Source organism: Furipterus horrens, unplaced genomic scaffold, assembly GCF_987537825.1.
Source record: "Furipterus horrens unplaced genomic scaffold, mFurHor1.1.pri manual_scaffold_2, whole genome shotgun sequence".
Taxonomy (NCBI): domain Eukaryota; kingdom Metazoa; phylum Chordata; class Mammalia; order Chiroptera; family Furipteridae; genus Furipterus; species Furipterus horrens.
Window position 1 is genome coordinate 45,423,387 of NW_028327172.1, and position 23,118 is coordinate 45,446,504.

Genomic DNA, 23,118 nt, shown 5'->3' on the forward strand with positions numbered 1-23,118 from the left:
TGCTCTCCTGGAGCTCACAGTGGAGGAAAGGGTCCTCGACCACGGAAGGCCATGAGAGTGCGGTTGAGGGCAGAGAAAGGAGCGGCCCAAGATGAGGGACCAAAAAGAGGGGGCTGTTCAGGAAATTTCTAGTGACTCTCGAACTAGATTAAGCAAAGGGAGCATAGGGGAGGCTTCCCCCACCCTCCACCCTGCTCTCTAGAGCTGGAGAGGAGCAGGACCCTGAATGTCTGGATTTCCCACCTCCTCTACCCTACCGGATCTCAATCAAGGGAGGTGAGTTCTCAGGGTGGTGCCCTAAGCAGGTCCCTGGGAGGAGAGGGCACAGGTTCATGGCAAGGTCTCGCGGTGGTCGGCGACAGGAGCCACATGGCACTAGACAAATTTCGCTAAACTTGAGCGTCTCTAAAAACCTAGGCCAGGCGGCAGGACGGTCGCTGCCGGCTCCTCCCCGTGCAGCACCCGTAGCCGCGCTGACCCTGCCGCTCTATTGCCTGGCGGAGTCCCCGAGCGGGTGGCCGGGTGTCGGCACAGGGCGGAGCGGTTCCAGAGTCTGTTCAGAGTCCGTCCGCCCCCGCCTGACCCCGCCGGGGTGGGAGCTACGCAGGACAGGCGGGCGGGGCCCCCGGGCCCTCAGGCACGTAGGTCCCTGCAGCAGCAGCCGGACGCGGGCGCGGGCACCGGGAGAGGTGGCCGCTGCGCGGCGGGCAGAGGAGCGCCCGCGGAGGTGAGGGGCGGGCCACTTGGCTGGGCAGGAGGCGGGGAGAGGTCGGCGGGCGCGGCCGGGGAAGCGGCGGAGCCTACTGGACGCTGGAAGGCAGAACCGTGCGCGTGTGGCTGTCCGAATGGGGCGCGGTTGCGAGCCCGTGGGAACGCACTGGGGGTCGGTGGTCGAACTCTGTCCACTGAAGCATTGATCTCGGGGAGTGTGGACGCAAACTCCGGTGAGTGCGTGTTCGCGGATTTGGGAGTGTGTGTGTGTGTGTGTGAACGGTTGAGCGCGTGTGCCCCTGTGGTGTCAGTAGCTGAACTTGTAGAACTTATTTGTGTGTGCGCGCGCGCACGCCCGCGCTCTGGAGTGGGCGCCCCCGTGGCGGCAGGAGACCCGCGAACCCCTGGAGGCCAGCTCGCTCCAGGGGCAGGGGGTCGGTAAGACTAGGCGGGTAGGAGTTGGGGCAGTGGCCTGGAAGGACAGTTAAGCCACTGTCAGGGGACTCATTATCTGGCAGGTAGTGCTGTAAGAAATCAGTCTGGAGAAAGGCAGTTCCGTCCTTCCGCTCCCCAACGAGAGCCGCAGGTTTGGGACCCGTGGAGCCACATGTAAGGGCTAGGCCCTGCAGTGGACTAGAATTGCCAGTTTGGAGTCTGTGGGGCTGGTGGTACCTGTTTCTTTCAGCACGATATCCTTGGTGTCCCTGGGCCCACAGCCTGAGGTGCCTGGTTTGTTTTGAATCTAGGCTGAAATAATGGGGAGTTTCTGAGGGCCAGGGTGAGGCACCAGTAAAGTCTCAGTTATCTGAGTGGGTAGAAGTGGTTGGGAAGGAGATTCTTTGAGCAGACAAGGCCCACAAAAGCTGTCTGACGCATCAGAGATTTATATTCCAATCCTGCCTTGGCCAGTGTGAACCTGGGCAAGGCACATCCCTTCCTGAGCCTCATTGGCCTCATCTGTGAAAGGAAAATAACAATGATGTGGAATTTGAGGGCTCCTAAGGAGCTGATGTGTGGGTGCTATTCAGCACCAATGTCTTCTTGGACAGACTTGCAGCTTGGGGATGGGTTTGGGGATGGGGTCAGTCCCTAGAAGGAACTTCCTGAAACCCAAATCCCAACTGTGCTCCCTGAGCTAAACTTTCAGAGGGCCTCCAAAGGACCCAGCCTGAACCCCTCAGCCTGGGACTCAAGGCCTCCAAGAACTGATCCTTGCCCACCTCTGCAGCCCCCTCTCCCACCTGACTCTTCACCTGCTAGTCTACTGCACACACTGGGCAGTTTCTTGCCTCTGGATTATTGCATGTTCTATGCTCACTGCTTGAAATGCCCTTCCACTCTCCTCTTCCTCAGTTGGAGGACTACCCAGCCTTGAGGCCCAGCTCAGATGTCTCCTCCTCCAGGAAGCCTTCCTTGATCCCCCAGTGGGGTTGAGTTCTGGGATTTTGCAGTCCCCGTGCTGACAGCCCTGCTCCCATTTGGACTGTCATAGCCTTTGCTGTCTCCTTTCTAATCCCCAGGTCTCAGGCCCCCTGGAGGGCAGGAACTGGGGCTTACTTCTGTGTTTCCAGCACCCTGCACAGGGCTAAGCTAAACTGAGAGAGCAACCACAGCCCGTATCCACCACGCCCTGTCCTCAGCTCCCCCAGTGAAGGTTTGTCTGCAGTGGAGCTCCATGTCATTACAGAGAAGGGGAAACCAGAATCAGGTTGTCAGAGTGGGTGGTACAGGTTGCCAGAACAGTGGTGTCCTGGGGCACTATAGAACCCAGAGTGTGCAGGCTGAAATTTTGGATTTCATCCTGAAAGCAATAGGGAGCAATGGAAGTTTTGTGAGCCGAGGAGAGTCATGGTCAGAGCACCATTTCAGAAAGCCCTCTGGCTCCAGGGTGGAGAATGGATTGAGAAGTGCTAAGTGCATAGAGGTCAGGGCATTTGTGATATTGACATCAGAACCATCCAGGCATTGTTTAAATTCTGAGCTCTTACGCCCTTGTTTGAACACTTCCCTGACCCCTCAAATGCTTCTGCTGAGGAATTGGGAACACTTAGGACTCTCCCACCCCCAGTGGGAGCCAGCGGACCAACGGTGATCTCATCCGAGCTCTGCCCCCAACTTTCTGGGTGATGTTGGGGCAATTTCTACCCTGGCAGACTCTAAAAGGAGATTAGAGCCAGGAAGGGTCCTCTGCTGAGAGTTTGTGCATGGGGAGACCCTGGCATGGATGGCTTGTCACGTTTCTCTTCTTCCTGCCTTGGGCTGTCCTGGGGACTGGCCAAATGGCTTGGAGGATCACAGTGGGAGACCCTCATAAATGGCTGTCAAGCTTGGGCTGCAGAGTGAGGCTATGACCCTCCACACCTGTCCTCCTGCCCAGGATACAGAGGGCTCTGAGGCTTCTGGATCCCCCAGGCACCAGCTAAAAGAGTGTGAAAACATCACCAAGACTTCATGGGCGATCCTGTGGGTGCTTTGATTTGTCTTCTTTCCTTGCTATAGCCCTTAGAGAGGCACTGTGTCCCTCCAGGTGTTGGTTTTGCCATCTGTAAATAGGGTATCATAATCCTTGCCTCTTCAAATACAAGGTTGCTATGAGGATTCTTAAGATAGAGATCAGGAAAGGGCTTTGTAAACTATGAAATGCAATGCACAGGGGAGAAGTGTGATACTTATAGACTTGAATGCATCTTGAAGACAATAACAGAAAACAGGTGCAATACCAAGGGATCGTGCCAGTTTAAGGAATTTTTAAATAATTCGCATTTATTTATTTATTTATTTTTTAGAGAGAGGGAAAGGGAGGGAGAAAGAGAAGGTGAGAAACATCAATTGGTTGCCTCTCGTACGCACCCCAAGGGAGAGCCAAACCCAAAACCTAGGCACGTGCCCTGACCAGGAATCGAACTGACAACCTTTCATTCGCTTTGTGGGGTGCTGCCCAGCCAGACACTCCAGTGAGGGCTGATTTGGGGAAGTTTAATTTTTTACTGCCCTCCTCTGCCTGTGCCCTCTCTGCTTACTCTTAGCAATTTATAAATGTCCCTCCACCAATCCTGTTAGGAAGGAATTATTATTCCCATTTTGCAGATGAGGAAATAGGGGCTCAGGAAATAAGATCACAAAGCCAAAGTAAAAGCTGGGGCTCCTGCCTACCTGCTCCTGCTTATACCTCCCCATTCAAGACAGAAACTCTACCTGGATGCAGCCTGATCCTCTTGTTTTCAAGCTGTAGGAAGTCTGCATCCTGCCCTGAAAACCTGTCTTTAGGTCTTGCTTGTGGCCTGATTACCCAGCTGCTGATAACATAATTCCTGCTCAGGCCTGCCCACAAGCTAGGGAAGCTTTGCTGATCCTGTAAGAGGAGGTGGAGGTGCCCCTGATGAAATCTTCCCTCTCCCTGAACTGCCCCTGTGGACCTGTCTTTGGCTCACACCTTCTTTATGTTCTCAGGCCTGGTCTCCGGAGCCATTCAGGCCTGATGGGGTGGAGGCTGGCTGTAGGGGCCTGTCTGACCTCTGTACCCATCCTAGAGGTCAGTTGCAGTACTTGGCCAGGCCAGGCCTGCTTTCTGTCTGTGTCCACATTGCCCAACACAGGCTGTGCTAAAAGAGATGCCATTGAGTATTTGGGAAATGAATGACTGGGTGAAAGTTGGCACATAGTGGAAGAGGAAGGTCTTGCTCCATGGAGAGCTACAGCTGGTTCCTGAGCAGAGGAGTTCCTCCACTCCCCTGCCACACCATCTCTTAGCTCTGAGTCATTCCTGGTTCAGGATGAGTAACTAGAGTCCCTGCTGGGAGAGTGGGCAGCCTGGGCTCTGTTGGGCAATTACTTCCTCCTTGGCTCTCTCTCCTGGTACGCTGTCACTGTTATTGTAGTGATAGTAGCACTGCTGGGCACTGGAACATGGGAAGAGGGCCTCCTTTAGACTTCTTGGAGCCCACATGACCCTCCCCTCTCCCCCTGCCCATCCTATCCACCTTCCATGTGGCACCATCTTTGCAAAAGTCAACTCTGACAATGACCTTTCCCGCTCAAGCCCTGCCATGGCATTCTGTTGTCCTCAGGATAGAGGCCAAATTTCTCAGCCTGACATTCCATGTGAGTCCTGCAGCCCTTCCCCGCTTCCCCCACATGCATTCTGTGCCACTCCAACCTCACATGACACCTGGCTTTAGGTAAACAGTCCACACAATCATACTACTGAGTCTTTGTACCTGCTCCTCCTTCTGTCTTCAAGATCCTCCTACTTCTGTGTCCACCTAACAAACTCCCAATCATCTATCAGGTCCCAGCTCAAATGACCCCTCCTCTGGGAAGCTCTTCCTGACCACCTTACCAGGCTGGTTAGGAGTTCCTCTGGGCTCCATGGCCCCTGGGCTTCCTTTGGTCATGGCTTGATCACCCCAGTAGACTTGGTCCATGTCTGTGGCTTTCTTCCCATTCAGACTGGAGCTCTTCAAGGACCTGACTGAGTCTGATCTGAATCTGGGTTTGCAGGGTCCCTCTGAGGTCAGGCACACTGGGGCACTGGCAGGTGTTCGCTGAGACTCTGTGGCTGGGAAAGTGACTTATGATTGTGTTATTCTGAAAGTCCAGACTCCTGAGGTTCTGAGAATCTCAAAACCAAAGACTGTCAGAAGCAATGAATAACATAATTAAAGAAACCTATAGCATTCACTCCCAGAATCAGAGACTCTTGGAATTGGACTGCAAGAACCAATGAACTCAGAATCCAGGAAGCACTCAGAATGAGACAGTCTCAGAATCACAGACTCACTTGTATCCTGTTCTACAGTTTTGTCCCTTGTTCTGCCTTGGATTCTCTGTTCTCTTTCTTTCCTTCCAAGCTGGATCCTTTCTGCTTCTCTTCAGACCTGATCACAGCCCCTTCCAGAAACCTTCCCTGACTGTTCTGACCATGGCCCCTCTGCTGGGTCACCCAGGAGGGCCCCCTGTTGAGAAGTGTCTCAGTGTCTCTCAGCCATGACAGGTAGATGCAGCCCCCACATCAGGACAGTACATGATTCGCTGGCCCCGTGGAGCACCCACCTTTCCCCTTATCTTACTCATTCCTCATGAGGTGTCTTGTGTAGTGGTGACTCTCTGCACATGACCAGTGAAGAACGTGAGGCTCAGAGAGGGAAATCAGTTTGACCAAGATTACACAGCAAGTGTGATTCCATGTTGGAGCCTGAACCCCAGGGTTCTTACCTCTTTTAAAAAAATATTTTTTAAAATTTATTTTTAGAGAGAAGGGAAGGGAGGGAAAAAGAGAGGGAGAGAAACATCGATGTGAGAGAGAAACATTAATCAGCTGCCCCGGGGACATGCCCCAACCAGGGACCAAACCTGCAATGCAGGCGTGTGCCCTCACCAAAAATTGAACTAGTAACCCTCCGCTTTGCAGATGTCGCCCAACCAAATGAGCCACACCAGTCAGGGCGGTTCTTGCCTGTTGAGTATGGCTGGAGGCATCTGGATTGTGACAGGTAACATGGAGTACAGGGCCCTGTGGTTCTTAACTGGTTCAGGGTAGCAGTGATCTCTATAACCCTGTGCTGGGAGGGGCTGGACTGGGCCATGCTGGGTCAGGAGGAGGACAGGTGGTTTGGAGTCCTGCTCTGGGGTGAGGGTGGAGATGCTCAACCCCACCCTGAAAATACTGGAATTAGAACACTAGACCCTTCCCCTTAAGGAGCCTCAGTAACCTGATCAGTAAGTTGGGAGGGCCAGTCTGGCTGATATAGCACCTACACACTCAGATGCTCTGAGCTCAACCCCAATACGTGGCTCCCACAGCCAGGATCCTGGGGATCCCAAAAGGGAGAGTGCCTCAAAAAGGGGCTGTAGAGGCCAAGGGCTTCCTGGAGCAGGCTGCAGAGGCTTTACATTGCAACAACACCTGTTGATAACATCTGAGATTACCCCCGCAGCTTTTTCCCCAGATGAGCCCCAGTATTTGTGGTGCAGAAAGCACTCAAGGCAAAGCTGGGGGCCCACTGGCCTTCAGCTGTGTGGATGTTTGTGAAGGGGCAGAGAATGACTCCCAAGATCCTTCCTGTCTTTCAATCCAACCTTGCCCTCTCTTCTCCCCTCAGTCCACAGGGATGGCTGTGTGATCTATTGCTCTGGTTTTTGCTCACTCTGCTTTTCTTCTCTCTTCACTCACCTGACCCCTTCCAAAATACAGGTCAGGTGTCCTCCAGGAAGCCTTCCTTGACCACTTCCGCATTCCCATTAGGGATCTTCTTGTCTCCTTCAGCCCTGTTGTGTCTGCTTCCTTTAGCCTTGATCACCCTGAGTTGTCACTACCTATTTCTGAGTCTTCTTCCATGTGCTACTGCCCTTTCCTGCCAACCTTGACAGGGACCCACCTTGGAATGCCCAAGTACCCTGTACAGGAACAGGCATAGACATGACAATTTCTGTAAAAGAGTAAGTGAAGAGACATGGTGGCATCTGGTTTCTGCTGGTGGTCCCTGGACTTTCCTCCCTTCTGAGGATGGCTTTCATTGTGGGAAACTTGATCTGTGGTTAGTCTGGCATGACCTTGCTACTCTGCCCCAAATTCCTGTGGGTTTCCTGCCCCTCTTGTCTTCCTAAGATACCCCTACCCTTTCTGCCTTCTTCACCTGCTGAAGTTGTATCTCTTTTAATTATTTCATAAAATGAATTCTAAGTCATCACCTTTAACTATCAACAGACTTATGGGGCAGGGACTGTTCTTAGATTGCAAGGTAATTGAGACTTAGGTTATGGAGAGACTTGTCCAGGTCCCACAGCTGGGAATGGCAGAACTGCGATTTTCCACCTGCCTGGTGCCCTTCCTTACCCCTCATGGCTTTTCACATCTAAGTCTTCTGTTTCCCTTCACGGCAGAAGCAGGCAGCAGGAGTTTTTAGAATGGTAATGGGTCACAATCCCCTTCCAGGCTAGACAGGGCCCGCTGAGTGGGCAGGTGAGCTGGTACATTCCAGAGTCACCCTCATGGAGGAGCTGGAATGTCTTCTAACCACCCTGGGAAATTCCTCAGCTGGCCTGGGAACTGCCCAATACTTCTTCCTGGTTTTGGGTTCACTAGCCTGGGGCCCATGGTGGGGTAGAGGCAAAGCCAAGTCAGTGGGGCAGGTGTCTGCAGGTGTGGCTTGGCTCTGCCCTTGACTCACTGATGACCTTGGGTGAGACCTTGGGCTACCCCTTCTGTGAGATGGGTACAATAACCATCATGGCTGCTTCACACCTGGAAAGTACCAGGAAGAATAGATCCTGGGCCCTGCCTGGAGGGCATTTCCTGCAGTAGAGAACTGACCAGAAAAGCAGAGCAGTGGGGTCAAAGAGGGCTAGTCAGGGAGCTTCCTGGAGGAGAGGACCTCGGCTTTGGAGGTCGGGAGGTAGTGGTCAGGGGCACACCTCCTGAAACCAGACAGTTCAGCGCTCCTCTGCCATATGTTAGCTTTGTGACCCTGGAGAGGTTGTTTTGCTTCTCTAAGCTTCTCAGGATTAAATGAGAAGGGGTCTAGGAAGCCTCCAAACATGGAACTTGGCACAGAAAAAGTACTCAACTCAAACAATATTGCTGAGAGAAGATAAGGGATGGTGTTCCTGAGCAAAGGCAGACCACAGGGCTGCTTGTGCTATGCTTGACACAGGAAGGGGTATTCCATGTAGAGACCCAGCTTGAGCAAAACTGTGTTGGCTGAGGTACTGTCAAGTGTATAGTAGGCAAGGAGGGTATTGACTGTTTCCTGTAATGGGGCTGAAACACAGAACCAAAACCAAGGGAAGGGGAACTGGAGGCTCAGCTCAGCTCTGTAGGGTCTGGGGAGACCTTCCCTGGCAGAACCATCTTCCTGTGAAAGGGGGTTCCTAGGGAAGGAGGCTGGGAACAACCATCCCCAAGCATGTGAGCTGGGGATGGACAGCTGGTGGGCAGAGGATACCCCTCCTGGGACCAGCACACCAGGTCACCTCTGCCTCTTTTAGGCCAAGGCTGGAGCAGAGAAGGTGGCCCCGGGAGGGCTCGGCCTGGCTGACTGCCCGGGACCCAGAGCCCACGTCGTCTCCACCTCCCTGTGTCTCAGGAGCCCACAGCACTGCCTGCCCTGAGAAATGCTGGAAGCTGGGTGTGGCCCCAGGCGGGGGACCTGTTTTTCCTGTTTCCTGCAGAGTTCCCTGCAGCTCTGTCCAAGCGTGTGCATTCATGAGTGAAGAGCCTGAGCGGGCACTGAGCATCCTGACTGCAAGAGCAGGGGCTGGTCAGGTATGGACGTGCGAGGGCGGGGTCCACTGGCTGGGAGGCTGGGGCAGGTGTGTGCATGTGTGTGTATGCACTGAACCGGGAGTAGATCATAGGGATCCCTGCCCTGCTCCCTCGTCCCAGGCTGTGATGAATTCAAGCTTCGGAGCCAGATGGCCCTGGGTGTCAAGACCAATTTTTACAATACCCGGCAGTGTGGCATCAAACCAATAGCTTCACCACTATGGCAGTATATCTGCTGACGAGTGAGGGTGAGGAATGAAAAAGAGATGCTGTATGGAAGCTGCTCAGCCCAGGCTTGGCCCCTACAAAGTGAGGGGGTAGGGCTTCTGACCCCGACTGACCCATGATCTGAGCCAGAGATGGGTGACGTAGAGGAATGTGGCCAGTTCAGACAGCTGACCTAGCTCCAGAGTATCTGGGTCCAGTTACCTTCCCTCTCTCCAGAGAAGGACAAGGCCTTCTCTTCAGCTCTTGAAAGAGATAGTCCAGGGACCTGTGTAGGGCAGGAGCAGGCCTCGGGTGGGCTGGACCCCAGGAGAACGGGGCTGACTCCTGGCCACCGAGGGTCGGCAGCTGAGAAAGCTTTAAATGTGTTTGTCCTCTGGGAGACTCTCAGGGGAATAAGGGAAAGGAGAGCTCCTGTCGTAAAGCTCAGCCTCCTCTGGGCTCCTATATAGCCTTTTGCACTTGCTTTATTCATCACTCATTCATTCATTCATTCCCTCATTCATGTTATACCTGCTTTAAATCAGGCCTCCTGCCAGATGATGGGGACAGAGGAAAGAATCAGGTGGACCCAGGCCTCTGGAAGCACCTGGCATGTGCTGGGGTAGCAGGGGGATGGACAAATTACTAACAGGGTGTGAGGTGTGCCTGGGGTGGTTAGGAGGAGAGCTTCAGAGATAGAAAGAGCCTTGTGTGCTGGGCAGGATGGAGAGCAGTGTGGGTGCGTCCTGGAAAGGTTTTCCAGGCAGAAGGAACAGCAAGCACAGAGGCCTGGCAGGGCACTTATATGGCTTGTATCCTTCTCCAGACTAGGAGCTCTTCAGGGCAGGGCCAGCCAGGAATGGGCATGGAGGGGCTGGTGAGTGATGTCAGACAAGTTAGGCAGGAGCCTGTCTCAAGGGAGCAGGGAGTGAGGCCCCAAGGGCATCAGAGATCAGAAAAGGCACAGGAGAGGGCTGGGGACTCGGCTGTCCCATAAACAGGGGCTGGGGAGGCAGGAAAGATGTAATCACAGGTTGGTAAGCCAGCCTGTGGAAGGAGAGGAGAGACAGAGTCAGTCTGGATCGGGGCCATGCAATGGAATCCCCAGCTGGCCTGGGAGGGTAGAGGCAGGATATCTTAAAACAGGTGGAAAGGGCAGCTCCCTAGGTTCACTGGAAACTTAAGGAAGTCTCCACCCCTCTCGTTAGAGTCAGAGATTCCACCACTAGTGATCAGCAAGAGCATTGTGCAGAGCAATGGGACGTTGATGAGGGGAAGATTTGGGCCCTGACCCCGAGACCTGCCAGACCTCAGCACTGGGGCAGGAGCTGAAACAGCAGTCCAGAGGTGGGACTGGGTGTCATGGATGGGCCACTCTCCTCATCTCCAGTGGGGAAGAGGACCTCCTGAGGGAAGTTTCACAGCAGCAGTTCTCCAACGCCATGGAATTCAGCCTGTGAGAGGGCTGAGTCTCAGGAGGGCAGTAAATGCCTGATGTCACTGTGGTTCTGTGGCAGAGCTGGACACCCTGAGCTGGTGTCCTAGGGTGGAGGGCCAGGGAATGTGGCCCCTCTACAGATGCTCAGGCTCATACTCGGGCCTCCACACTTCTGCAGTTTCTGTGAGCCAGAAACTCCCAGGCCACCTCCCAAAGGGTCAGATCTAATGGTCCTAGCCTTCACCCATCCCTGTATCCCACCATACTCCTTCAAGGCACCTCATGTGTACCGTGTCTGACACTGAATTCCTCCTCTCCCCACTCCTGCTCCTCCTCCCCACCCCTGAGCCTGGCCTCTTGTCTGCCACTCTCTCCTGCCCTCCTCCACCCAGACTTCCTCTGGGCAGGTCTCTCCACCCTCCCTCCCAAACAGCTCTCAGATCTCTCTCCTCAGAGGTCTCCAGGCTGGGCAGGAAGCTTAGGGTCTAAAGGAGTAGATATCGCTGGCCCTACAGAATCCCCAAGTCCCAGCCTCTCAGAACCCCAGGTTCTAAAATAAAGGGAATTATACAGCCCGAGATTCGCAGGGTAGGGAGGACTCACATGTCGTCTGCCCTCTCTGTCCTCCCAGACACACCTGTCCACAGGGCAGGAGCCCTACCTATTGAAGGCTCTGCTTGCACACTCTCATCAGCAGTAGGTTCACTGTCTCCCTCCGATAGCACCTTCCCTTGTGGGACAGGCCTGGATAGGAATTGTAGCCTGTCCCCAGCTGTGTGACCTTGGCCAAATTCCTTGAATGATCTGTGTGTCAGTCTCTTTATCAGACATGACAATCTGGCTCCCAGAAGCATGTTGTAAGGATGGAATGAAGTGACATTTATAAAGCACACATAGTAGTAGGGTTTGAAAAAGGTTAACTTCCCTTGTCCTTTCACACTATTAGAAAGTTATTCTTTGTATTTGTCCCAAACCTGCTAACCAGGGACTCCTGCTAGGATTTCCAGCCTATCTTTCGGGACCTTTGGGCACATCTTCGCCCTCCAGACTGGGATATATTTGTCCCCTGCTGCCTCCCAGCTGATAGAGAGCTCTCACTGGTTGTGTTGGTGGGGGTGGGGAGAGGAGGAAGGTGGACAGCTTGTTCTCCCTGTGCTCATTGTCTGCTGTGCAGTCAGGCCCTGTGGGTGTGTCATATGCCCACTAGGAACGAGAATCGCTAGATGGTGATGGTGTGGAAGAAAAGCTGGGTAGGCCTGGAGGAAGTTGAATTTAATTTACAAATGAAGTCCCTGGCCGTCCTCACTCCCACTTCAACCTCAGACTTCCCCAGAATCTTCAGGAGGGTCACTGTCCCTTCTGGTAGCCTTACAAGCCAGGGAGAAGCAGTACTGTTTACACATGCAGAAAGTGCCAGAACACAAAAGCATCTAAAAAATATTTGCTGAGTAAGTGAATGAGTGACTAAAGAGGGAGACCTTTGGAGATACTTCCTCAATACAAAAATACCGGGCACAGGGCCAGAGCCTCCCTAGGGAGCCAAAGCATGAGCTAAAGGAAAGGACATTCTAATGCCTTCAGGAAGCTATGGACTGCCCATTGGCCAGAAATGCTTCAGAAGGCAATGGGCACTGGGTGGAACCCATCAGCCTCAACAGCCCCTGTCCATGAATCTGAAATGATACTTTCTGGGGTCCTCAGACTCTAGAGTTCAGAATCCCAGATCTAGAACTCTGGGTTCCTGATCTAAAGCAGTTGCCAAACTTTGTTTTTGTGAAAAGCCAGATGGTAAGTATTTTTTAGGTTTTGCAGAATATATGGTCTTTGTCCCAATTATTCATCTCTATGTAAATGCATGGGTATGCTGTGTTCCAATAAAGCTTTCTTGATAAAAACAGACTGGTGGGCTGGATTTGGCCCACCAGGGTATAGTTTGCCTACCCCATTCTGAAGTTTTAGAATTGTATAATCCTGGTATTTATGGATCTCATGCATTTTTGAAGTTCTAGGATTCTGAGGTTCTGGGTCCTCTGGATCCAGGGATTCACCAGGTCAGATGGCAACAGAGACCTCAAACGTGGTTGGGCAGATCTTGACCAAAGGAATCTGGGCACTTGGGTTCCCTCATGGCCCTGGTGAGGTGGGTGTGTCAAGCCTTTCTGATGAGCCCTGGCCATGACCTGATGGCTGTTCTCCACCCCACCCCCTTTCCTTCAGGGCGATGGCTGCAGACCTTGGCCTCTGGAATGACACCGCCAATGACACCTGGGATGGGGATGAGCTGGGCTACAAGTGCCGCTTCAATGAGGACTTCAAGTACGTGCTGCTGCCTGTGTCCTATGGTGTGGTGTGCGTGCTCGCGTTGTGTCTGAACGTCGCAGTGCTCTACATCTTCCTGTGCCGCCTGAAGACATGGAATGCCTCCACCACGTACATGTTCCACCTGGCCGTGTCGGATGCTCTGTACGCGGCCTCTCTGCCGCTGCTGGTCTATTACTATGCCCGCGGCGATCACTGGCCCTTCAGCACCGTGCTCTGCAAGCTGGTGCGTTTCCTCTTCTACACCAACCTGTACTGCAGCATCCTCTTCCTCACGTGCATAAGCGTGCACCGGTGCCTGGGTGTCTTGCGCCCACTGCGCTCGCTGCGCTGGGGTCGGGCTCGCTATGCCCGCCGGGTGGCAGCCGGTGTGTGGGTGCTGGTGCTGGTCTGCCAGGCACCTGTGCTCTATTTTGTCACCACCAGTGCACGTGGCACCCGCATTACCTGCCACGACACCTCAGCCCCTCATCTCTTCAGCCAGTTCTTTGCCTACATCTCCGTCATAATGGGCCTGCTCTTCGTGGTACCCTTCGCCACCATCCTGGTCTGCTACGTGCTCATGGCCCGGCGGCTGCTAAAGCCAGCCTATGGGACTGCAGGGGGTCTGCCACGGGCCAAGCGCAAGTCGGTGCGCACCATTGCGGTGGTGCTGGCTGTCTTCGCCCTCTGCTTCCTACCTTTCCACGTTACCCGCACCCTCTACTACTCCTTCCGCTCACTGGACCTCAGCTGCCACACCCTCAATGCCATCAATATGGCTTACAAGATCACCCGGCCGCTGGCCAGCGCCAACAGTTGCCTTGACCCCGTGCTCTACTTCCTGGCTGGGCAGAGGCTCGTGCGCTTTGCCCGGGACTCCAAGCCACCCGCAAATCCCACTTCTGCCCAGGCTAACCGCAGGCTGGACCTGCGCAAGTTTCACAAAACCAACACCAAGACAGAAGACAGGTCGTCCAGCAGTGAGAATTCCAGTCACATGGAGCCCACACTGGCTAGTGGTGGGAATACTAAGGACATCAGGCTCTAAGACCTGAACCCCTTCAGCCTATGCAAGTTTATATGGGGAGAACTGCAGAGACCAGGACTTACTCAAATGGAACAACCTCTCCAGATATGGATCATCATGACTCATGCTGGATGGTCAAGGGAGCCATGACCCCAACACTGTCATTTGGCAGGGCCTCAGGACACTCTCTGTGGTCCAGAGAGCTAGCTCAACAGTCCCCACAGCCCCATCACCATTTGTATGTGTCAGTTGGGGAATAAGGTTTCAAGAAAGGCAAGGGTTCAGGGCCAATGCCACTGCTGGCCTGACTCGCCCACATAAATAGCTGGCCTTGCCTGCCAAGGTAACCAGGCTGGAGCCCAGCCAAACCAAGTCAAATGGAGAAACTGGTGCAGAGAAGAAAGTGACCTACAACGGTCACACAGAGGCATCTGAGTCTGAGCTACTTGGGAGGGGTGGGGTCGCAGGTTGACTAGAGGACCCTGGTAAGCAGTCAGGGCTGAGCCAGAGCTTCCCACGGGGAGTCTGGGTCAGGTCTAGGTGCCACATTGGACTCAGCAATGAGTAGCAACCCCAGTCCAAGAGATGAACATGTGGAAGCTGGTGTCATAAACCCATCTGGAGACTCCCATGGGCTGGGAGCCAGTTTGAGGCTGTAACTTATACTAAAAGTGTTGTTGTCTATTGAGCTGTGCCTATTGTGTGGTTGAAGGATGGGGATGCAGTCGGAGAAGCTCTCACCAAGCACACTAGGTTCTTTTCTCCAACCTGTTCTCGTCTGCCACCTGCCTCCCCACTAGCTGCCTCAGCAGTGGTCTCACATGCGGTGCCCCCTCTCCAGACCCCAGGTCATCCCACACTTAAAGATAACTGGATTTTGTACCTGGGTCTGCTGGGCACAGAGAGCAGTCCAGTGGGGTCTCAGTCCTTGGGAATCCCCCAGTTTGGGACTTGATGGTGATGACTAGTCTTATGCTGGTAAATGTTAAACCATTTAACTGGTCCCTCCAGGTGGGTGAGGTGAACCCCTTATTTGTAGCATTGCCAATTGCTGTGGTGCAAACACTCCTACCATGGCCAGTTTCAGACTACCAATATGATAGCAACCTCTCTGCAAAATTCCTGAAAATTTAACAGTTGGCTTTTGCAATCAGGTACGAGTTGCTCCAGCACATCACTCAATAATGTTGAATGGTTGGGACTGTGGACCAGGTGGTCAGGGAAGGCTCCCTGGAGTTGGGGGGGAGGAGCTCCTAAGCTGTAGCTTCTGAGAAAAGTGGTTTATCAGAGAATATCCAGGTGCAGGGTGCATCCTGGGCAAAGACATGGGGGTAGGAGAGCAGGGTGTGCAGGAACTGGCAGCAGGCTGGGCAGCTGGTTCCCAGGCTCAAAGCAGGAATGAGGTGGGGGGTGGGTCAAAGGGATGCCAAGTCAAGGCTCCCTCCTTGTCCTGATCATGAGGTTCCCTTTGCCCTGAGTAGTGTGGGAGAGACTCACTCCTCTGCCTCTGGGGAAAACCCAGCTACATGGTATAATGTTTGGTGCTCAGCTTGAGTCAGGGCTTAGTGTGGGGAGATGAGTCTCACCTGTGACAGGTTCTGGGCTCCACTCTGGAAATTTGTGGAGCTCAGCTGGACAGGGATAGGGCAAAGCTGGCAGACCTCACTCAGGACCTTTTCCCTATGGGCCCATCCTACCTAAGAGAGGTTCTTTCCTCACCCCACTTTCCCTGCCTCTTATGACTTCTCTACCCTTCCCACTCTGCCTTGGCAAAATGGGGCACCCCCACGGTTGCTCAATTTAGAGTATAGTTCCACAGCTCCCTTGTGTGACAGGAACCCATCACAAGCCATGAACCAAATGATTATTCTGAATTGTGCAATGTGGGTGACCTGCCCAAAATAGAGTTAAATGCTTTCCTCCCGCATTCTAGGTCATATACTTCTGTTAACGTAACCCAAGTCCCTATGAACTTTTTTGGTGATTACCTCTTACAGGCTATCCTTGAGCCTTTCCTATAAGCTGGAGTCTGTCTCTTTCCTACTAGCTGCTGTTGAGGATAAACCCCATCCCAGTTTATAGGGACACCCTACCCAGGTAAGATGCTCTTCTGACCAGGAGTGTAAATGCTGGGCTCTGACTCCCTCAGCCCTTCTTAGAGGCAGGGGTTATGCATCAATATTTTGGGGACTCTTGGTTGTACATCAGTGGTTGGGGGTGCGGCCATTGCCACCATGGGCCCAAGTTCTTCTAGTCCCCATTCCTTTCACACCCAGCCCACCTACCTCCAGCAGCTGCCCTGGAGACTCCAAAAGCCCAGGCATAGCCCCATGAAGCCTTCCTTCATCCAGCAGCCTGCAGATTTCAAAGGACGCAGGACCCTCTACCTAGGGGATGGGGGAGTGGCTGATTCACCATCTAATCCTGTGGCAGGCACTGGTGAGGTTGTGAGTGGAGACCCTAAAGGAACCAGGGACAGGCCCATGGTCCCATCTCTGGACCTAGTTGGACTGCCTGACCCCTGGTGTGGACATCTGGCCTGTTGCTCAGTGCCCAGGCCAACCCCTTGGTGGGTGAGGCTCCTGACCCTGCTGCCTTGTGCTATTTTCAGCTAAAGTAAGAGTAGGATTTTCCACTCCCAGCCCCAGACCATTGTCCAGCAGTGACGTGAGGGGACCTGCCTGCTTTTAAAATATCTCCTCTTACTCTCCGGGCCTTCCTGCCCCATCCCCATCTTCCCACCTCCTCACCCTGACATCACTTCCTGAGGCTGTTGACTCCTGAAGGCCACTGTGAAGGTCACAGCCACCTGACTGACCAGGAGGGACCCCAGGGATTATCTAGCCCAGCTGCAGACTCAATGCCAGAGAAGGGCAGGGCTTTCTTTGCCCAAGGTCACTCAGGAGGTCATCATGGCACCTGGACGTGTTCCAGGGCTTCAGGCTGCCCCTGATGCTCTGCTGCCTTTGCTGAAAGTTGGTGTTTTTGTGGGAATCCTGCTGTCACCCCCATGACCCCAAGTGGACAGAGCTGCAGCTGAGGCCAGGGGCTTGGGGGGATGAGGAGGGTGGGGGAAGTAAATGCCTGCTGACTTGCCTGTAGCAGCTGTTCTCAATGAGCTCCAAGCAACAAGGGCAGGGGACCTGGCACAGAGGGGTCTCTCCCCTGGGTAGCAGGTATCCCAGGGCCCAGGAGGGAGGGGGAGTCCCAGAGGACATTCTCACTCTGACCCTCCAAGACTAGGAAAGGCCCTGAACAACATACTCCCCAGACACAGTTGCTCCAGTCTAGTCCAAGTCAGGTCACCACCATTGACATGGCAGATTTGGGCTCATCTGTTTAGAGTCAGGTGTGTGAGGAAGGGAACTCATGTACTAACCTATGCCCTGGGCACCGTCACCATGCCAGACCCTCTAACATCCATTAGGTCATTTATTCTTCACCACAATCGTGTGAAACAGACGTTCTTATCCCCATTCAGCAGACGAGGGGACAGGCTCTGAGAAGTGATGGCTTGCTCCAGGTTATACAGGCAGTTAAGTGAGTTGAGACAGAGCCCAGGTCCATCTGACACCCAGATTAGTTCCCTTTCCAGTATCCCGTGCTCCTAGAAACCCCTATGGGGAAGGAGGGTCTGTAGACCCCTCACGTGACTAAGAGGCGAGAGGCAATGTGGTGAAAATGGGTTAAGAGCACAGATTTTATGCCCGTACCTCCTGGGTGTGAGTGTGGTGTTCAATTCTTCTAGCCATGGCACCTCGGGCAAGTCACTTACTCTTGCTGTGCCTTGGTTTTCTCGTTTCTAAAAGGAGGCCCTACCTCCCATGTAGGTCATTTGGGAGGCTTACCTGAGTTAACACACATGGAGCACTTAGAACAGTGCCTGGCGTGTGAAACATTTATGTGCCAGGCATTGTGCCAAGGGAATATGAAGGGAAACCAGCCAGACCCCTTCATGGAGTTGACATAATTTAATATGGAACCACATGAGGATGCATGATTTGAGTGGGACAGTGTGGCCAGTGAGCAGCATGAGTCCCCAGTGGCTGAGGCTTACCTGGGGTATAAGAGGAGGGGAGCAGGTCCTTCCTGAAGTAAAGTGAGGGACCACCCTGCGCCCTACCTGACAGCCTTACCATGGCTTTCAGGCCCACGGGCTTCTGTGTGTTTACAGAACCTTGTCCAAGTGTCTGGCTGTGGGAGGGCAGCAGGGAGGATGGACAGTGGGAGGAGAAAGAGGAGGATGCCCTTGATAGCAGGCTTCTGGAACAGCTCCTTTGGGCTAGAGAGCTCCCACCCACCCACAGAAGCAGATTTAGCCATTCCTCCCTGACTAGTGCTGCTGGCCATGGGGTGCTGCAGCAATTCCTTGGTTCAACCAAGATCCTGGAGGCCCAGAGTGGGAGTACTGGACTGGAGCTGGCCCAAAGCAGGCAATGAATAGGCAGCTTTTGCTGTGTGACCTGAAGCCACCTGCTGTCCCTCTCTGGGCCACTCTCTGGAGAACTTGCCTCACACGTTCCAGTTCTCCCTACCTCAATTAGGGCATTAACTACCGAGATCTTCATCACAGGTACAACTAACAGCTGCTCCTTCAGGCATTCCCAAGACCCACTGAACCCTCAGTTCTGAAGACTAGAGTGTGGGCAATGAGTCGCTCATGCATCAAGAGGCCAGAGAGGGGAAGTGATTCCACTGGCACCACACAGTGCCTTGGATGGAGCCAGTCCAATGTCTGATGCTCCTGTCTCCTGTGGGGTGGACGGTGGAGCTTGGCCAGGAGTCGCTGGGCTGCAGGGTGAGGAATCTGCATGCCTCCCCAAAGGGAATGTGCTTATAGGGGGTGAATGATGGAGGGAAGTGGGGGAAAATGAGTCCCAGAAGTCAAACTCTCATTCCCCACTGCCCATGTGACTTGGAGAATTTCATGTGACTTGGTGAATCCCTTCTCTTTGGGCCCCAGTTTCTTTTTTCTTTTTAATTTATTTTTTTTTTTATTTGGGGGGGTTCTCCTTTATTTTTTATTTAATCATTATCATATTTTTCCCATTACCATTTAGACCCCTAATACCCCCTCCCCCTATCAATCACTACACTGTTGTCCATGTTCTTGAGTCCTTTTCCTTTTTGCTCAGTCCCTCCACTCCCTCACCCATCCCCAACTAGCTGTCATCCTGCTCACCATCTATGAGTCTATCCTCATTTTTTTAATTAAAAAAATTTTTTATTGATTGATCTTAGGAAGAAAGATTGATTTGTTGTTCCACTTATTTATGCATTCATTGACTGATTCTTGTATGTGCCCTAACAGAGATCAAACCTACAATCTTGACATCAGGATAACACTCTAACCAACTAAGCCACCCCGACAGGGCTCTGGCCCTCAGTTTCCTCCTCTAGTAGGGGCTTCCTGGGCTTGTCTCTGTCCTTGGCTCCAGCTTAGCCAGGTGTTCAGTCTCAGCCCTGTCCCAGCCAGAAACAATGGGCCAGGCTGGACAAGTCACTCATCGGCCCCAAACCAGTCCCCAGGGGCTCCACCCTGGACTATTTTCAGCCCTTGGAGATGGAGTCAGAAAGGATTTTCCACTCCTAGCACAATGGCTGCAGTGGACCATTGTCCAGCCGTGATCAGAGGATACGCCTGCCCCAAAATATCTCCCCTCTGTGCCTCCCCATCCTACTCCTCACCTCCCCATCCTGACATTGCTTCCCGGGGCTGTTAACTCCTGAAGGCCACTATGAAACAGCATGTGAGTCCCCTGGGAGACATGACCAGTCAAAAATCAGTCTTCTTTCCTGGCAGGGACCCCAGGGATTGTTTGGCTGCTTAGAGAGACTGGAGGCCCAGGGAGGGCTGTCCCTTGCCCAGGGTCAAAGAGTGTTCAGCATGGAGACTAGATTTGAGGCCAGGGTGCTCTGCTCCTGCTCACCTGGCTGCCTCAGCGCTAATCTGTGTGAATGACGTGGGTGGGAAGGGTGAGTATATGTTTGTTTCTGACTTTGGAGATCCCATTCAGTCCTGTTTTTATCAGCTATGGCTTTAGCTTGCACTGAACTCAGAGTTGCAAAGTAGTAGCCTGGGGAAAAGGAGGTTGGAGGACATGGAGGACCCAGTTCAGCCATCACCAGCCCTCTGACCACAAACTCAGCCTCTCCATCTGTGAAATGGAACTGACAATACTCCTTTTCCCAACTTACTGAACCATGAGACTGGAATAAGGCACAAACACACAACTATTTTTATTTTGCTCCCATCAATGCTCTCCCCCTCATGATGTCTGATTTCCCTTTCCTACCCCTAAACTGTATAGTTGGCAAACTCCAAAACTGTGAGTCACTTGAATAACAAGATTCAGTCCAATTTCAAGTTCCAATCCCTATTTAACTTACTGCTCACTGCCCCTCTTCTCCAGTGCTGACAGGACCATCCTCACCCCTACTTTAGGTCCCAGTTGGGCAAGGTGTTGGGCAAGGTGGGGAGGAAAGGGATGAGTGCATCTTCCCCAAACTGCCTTAGCCCTTTCTTGCTGTTGTTGCTCCACTGGCCATGACAACATGGCCACCAGTGTCCCTCTGTGTGTCCCATCTTTCCTGCTGAGACACTAATACACCCCAATCTCCCCAAGTGATTTTCCTGGAGCACCCTTCTCTTGACTGGGGGTGAGAAAGCCCTTATCTCCCCCTACCCTCCCTCCCATTAGGCCAAGAACTCAGAACTGCTGAGCTGTCTTCAATTCCCTGAGCCCAGAGGAAGGTGGTAGAGGGTAGGGTGATAAACTCTGAGGTTTCTTTAGAAAGTGGGGTATTTAACCCCGATGTGCCCTCAGATTTATGCCCTAGAGCCAAATTTCAAATCAGCAGCCATATGAAAACTACTGCTTCATTATGGTATTAAACTGTTAGACCAGCCTTTGTGGCCAAAGCAATTGCAAAATGTGGGAGCGGGTCATCACATAGCCTGTGCTGTGTCTAGTGTGTGTTCTACTCTGTGTGTGTGTGTGTGTGTGTGTGAGAGAGAGAGAGAATGCTGAGGGGGAGGTGCAGTCCCCCACTGGCCCCAAGTAGATACCTGGAGACAGATGGGCCACAGGTGGTTTCCTGGCCTATGGGAGGCAAAGAGGGACTGTCCAGGAGCTGCTATCAGGAGGTCAGACTACAACCAGGACATGGAAGTAGACAGGCTTAGGGATGGCAGGAAAAAATGGTGAGTGGGGAGATCCAGCTGCCAGCTCTGTGGATCCCTTTTTTCCTCCCTCCTTCCTTATTCTTCCTCCTTTTCCTCGGCTCCCCTCCTTCCCCTCTCCCATTTTCCTCCCCTTTTTTGCTCCCTGATCTCAGAATTCCTGGGAGCAAAGGGAAGCAAGTGGGGCACTTCAAAGCATTAGACGCTTTCATTCCTTCATTCTTGAGGACAGCTCAGCGCCCTTCCCTGGCTCTGTAGTCTGCTGTGGGCCCAGGTTCATGGATGCTGCCATGCTGCCCCCTGGTGTCCAGAGCTGGCTGCAGAGGCAGGAGGGCTGGGGTCCAGACCTTCACCTGTGGAATGATGAGAAGAAAATGGCCCTGCTGGCAACCAGGTTGTTGTGGGGTGCGAGGTGGGGGTAGGGCTGATAACTGAAACAGGAGACACAATTTGCAAACCAGAACCTGACTTGCAAAACTGACCAAGTGTCTGCCCAAGCCATGACGTCTAGCTCAGGCCATCTAAACTTACACTCATAAACACCTCTGTATCTAGGCCTGCATGTTCCAGAAGACCACAGCAGCCTGATCCAATAGGAATCCTCCATGAGGACTCCCGTGTTCTCAGCCTAGGATCACGACTGTTCCAGCAACTCCCTGCTTTGCAAACGCTGACCAGTCTCTGCCAAAGACCATCATTTGACTTAACTTCAGCTTCCACAATCGTACAAGCACCCTTCCCTAACTCCCTTCTCTGGGGTACCCAGGTTTCCCCAAAAATGAAGTCTTTGTTGCTGTAAGTAATAAACCCGGCCTTGAAAGCTACAGATGTGCTCCTGGTTGTATGGCCCAACCAGCATTGACAAGAGGTGGCTGCCTCTTCCGGAGTAAAGAGTGAGAGCAGGTGGCATCTCAGCTCTCAGTTCCAGCCTCCCTGCCCCCACAGCTCCCAGGAGCTGTCCCATCCAGAGCCCTACAGCTGCTGGCTGACCCACCATGGTGCATCTGGCACCAGGACAGTACTCCACACTGTGGGGTATTTTATTCCCACAATGGAGCACACAGGGTTTGGCTGATGACTCTAAAGGCAAGACTGAGGGGCAGACACAGCTGCCTTGTCCTCAGGGTGCTGCCCCTTTCAGGCCCAGTCTTCCAGCTTGGAGTTTCAACGGAGCTGACTTTACCCTCTCTGGTTTTGCCCACAGGAGTTTCCCTGATGACAGTCCCATGATGTCCTCTGGTCTTGGGTGTCCCTTTGACCTCTTGCTTACTTCTTTTTTTTTTTTTTTTCCTATCCTCACCTAAAGACATTCTTTTCATTGCTTTTAGAGAGACAGGAAGGGGAAGAGAGAGAGAGAGAGAGAGAGAGAGAGAGAGAAATCACAGATAAAACAGAAATATCAACTGGTTGACTCCTGTACACTCCCCGACTGGAGACTGAACCCACAACCTAGGCATGTACCCTGACTGGGAATCGAACTCACAACCTTTTGGTGTAGGGACAATTCTCTGACCAACTGAACCACCCAACCAGGGCAACCTCCTGATTACTTTCCAAGGGGCCCCAGATGGGGTCCCCCACCTCTACTGCCAGGAAGACACACAAAGCCCTGGGTCTGAGGACACAGCTGAGTGTTGGGGAGCAGGGCTACAGTAACCCTCCCAGAGGGGAGGCTAAATACAAGGTGCTGAGAGTCAGCCTCTCCCTCTGGTCTGAAAGCTCCTCTGAGGGAAAACTAGAACCTTCTTCCCTCTCTGAGGTGGGACCTCTAAAAAGGTCTCTCTCCCCAATAAGAGTCTCCTCTGCACCCCCAATGCCCCAACATCATTTGCACTCCCTCCCCTACCTCCAGACATGGAGGGAACACTTCTTCCCTGGCAGCCTCTTTCCCTGTGGGGGAGCTCTCCTCACAGGTGCCCTGGCTCCCCAGCTCAGCCTTTGGGGCACAGAGCATCTCTGCCCTCAGCTCAGGACAGCCATGGGAGGAT

The 23,118-nt window shown here is 53.1% G+C and overlaps 1 protein-coding gene across 8 annotated transcripts; it reads left to right on the forward strand.

Annotated features, from left to right (window-relative positions):
- The first annotated feature begins 649 nt into the window (after nt 1-649).
- P2RY2 (purinergic receptor P2Y2) lies at nt 650-14,635 on the forward strand. 8 transcript variants are annotated; one of them, XM_090265173.1, is made up of 4 exons: nt 658-727; nt 6,122-6,203; nt 8,698-8,974; nt 12,837-14,635. In XM_090265173.1, exon 4 carries the CDS (start codon nt 12,841-12,843, stop codon nt 13,966-13,968), a length of 1,128 nt encoding a protein of 375 aa, XP_090121299.1. In that variant the 5' UTR covers nt 658-727; nt 6,122-6,203; nt 8,698-8,974; nt 12,837-12,840; the 3' UTR covers nt 13,969-14,635. The 8 variants fall into 8 exon arrangements, with proteins under 8 accessions (XP_090121293.1, XP_090121299.1, XP_090121291.1 ...); XM_090265165.1 differs by lacking the exon at nt 658-727 and adding an exon at nt 757-944; XM_090265174.1 differs by lacking the exon at nt 658-727 and adding an exon at nt 757-944 and having other exon boundaries at nt 8,796-8,974.
- Nucleotides 14,636-23,118: the final 8,483 nt, after the last annotated feature.

Excerpts from the sequence above, each read along its gene's own strand:
- P2RY2 (XM_090265167.1), top strand. The coding sequence starts at position 12,841 with ATGGCTGCAGACCTTGGCCTCTGGAATGACACCGCCAATGACACCTGG.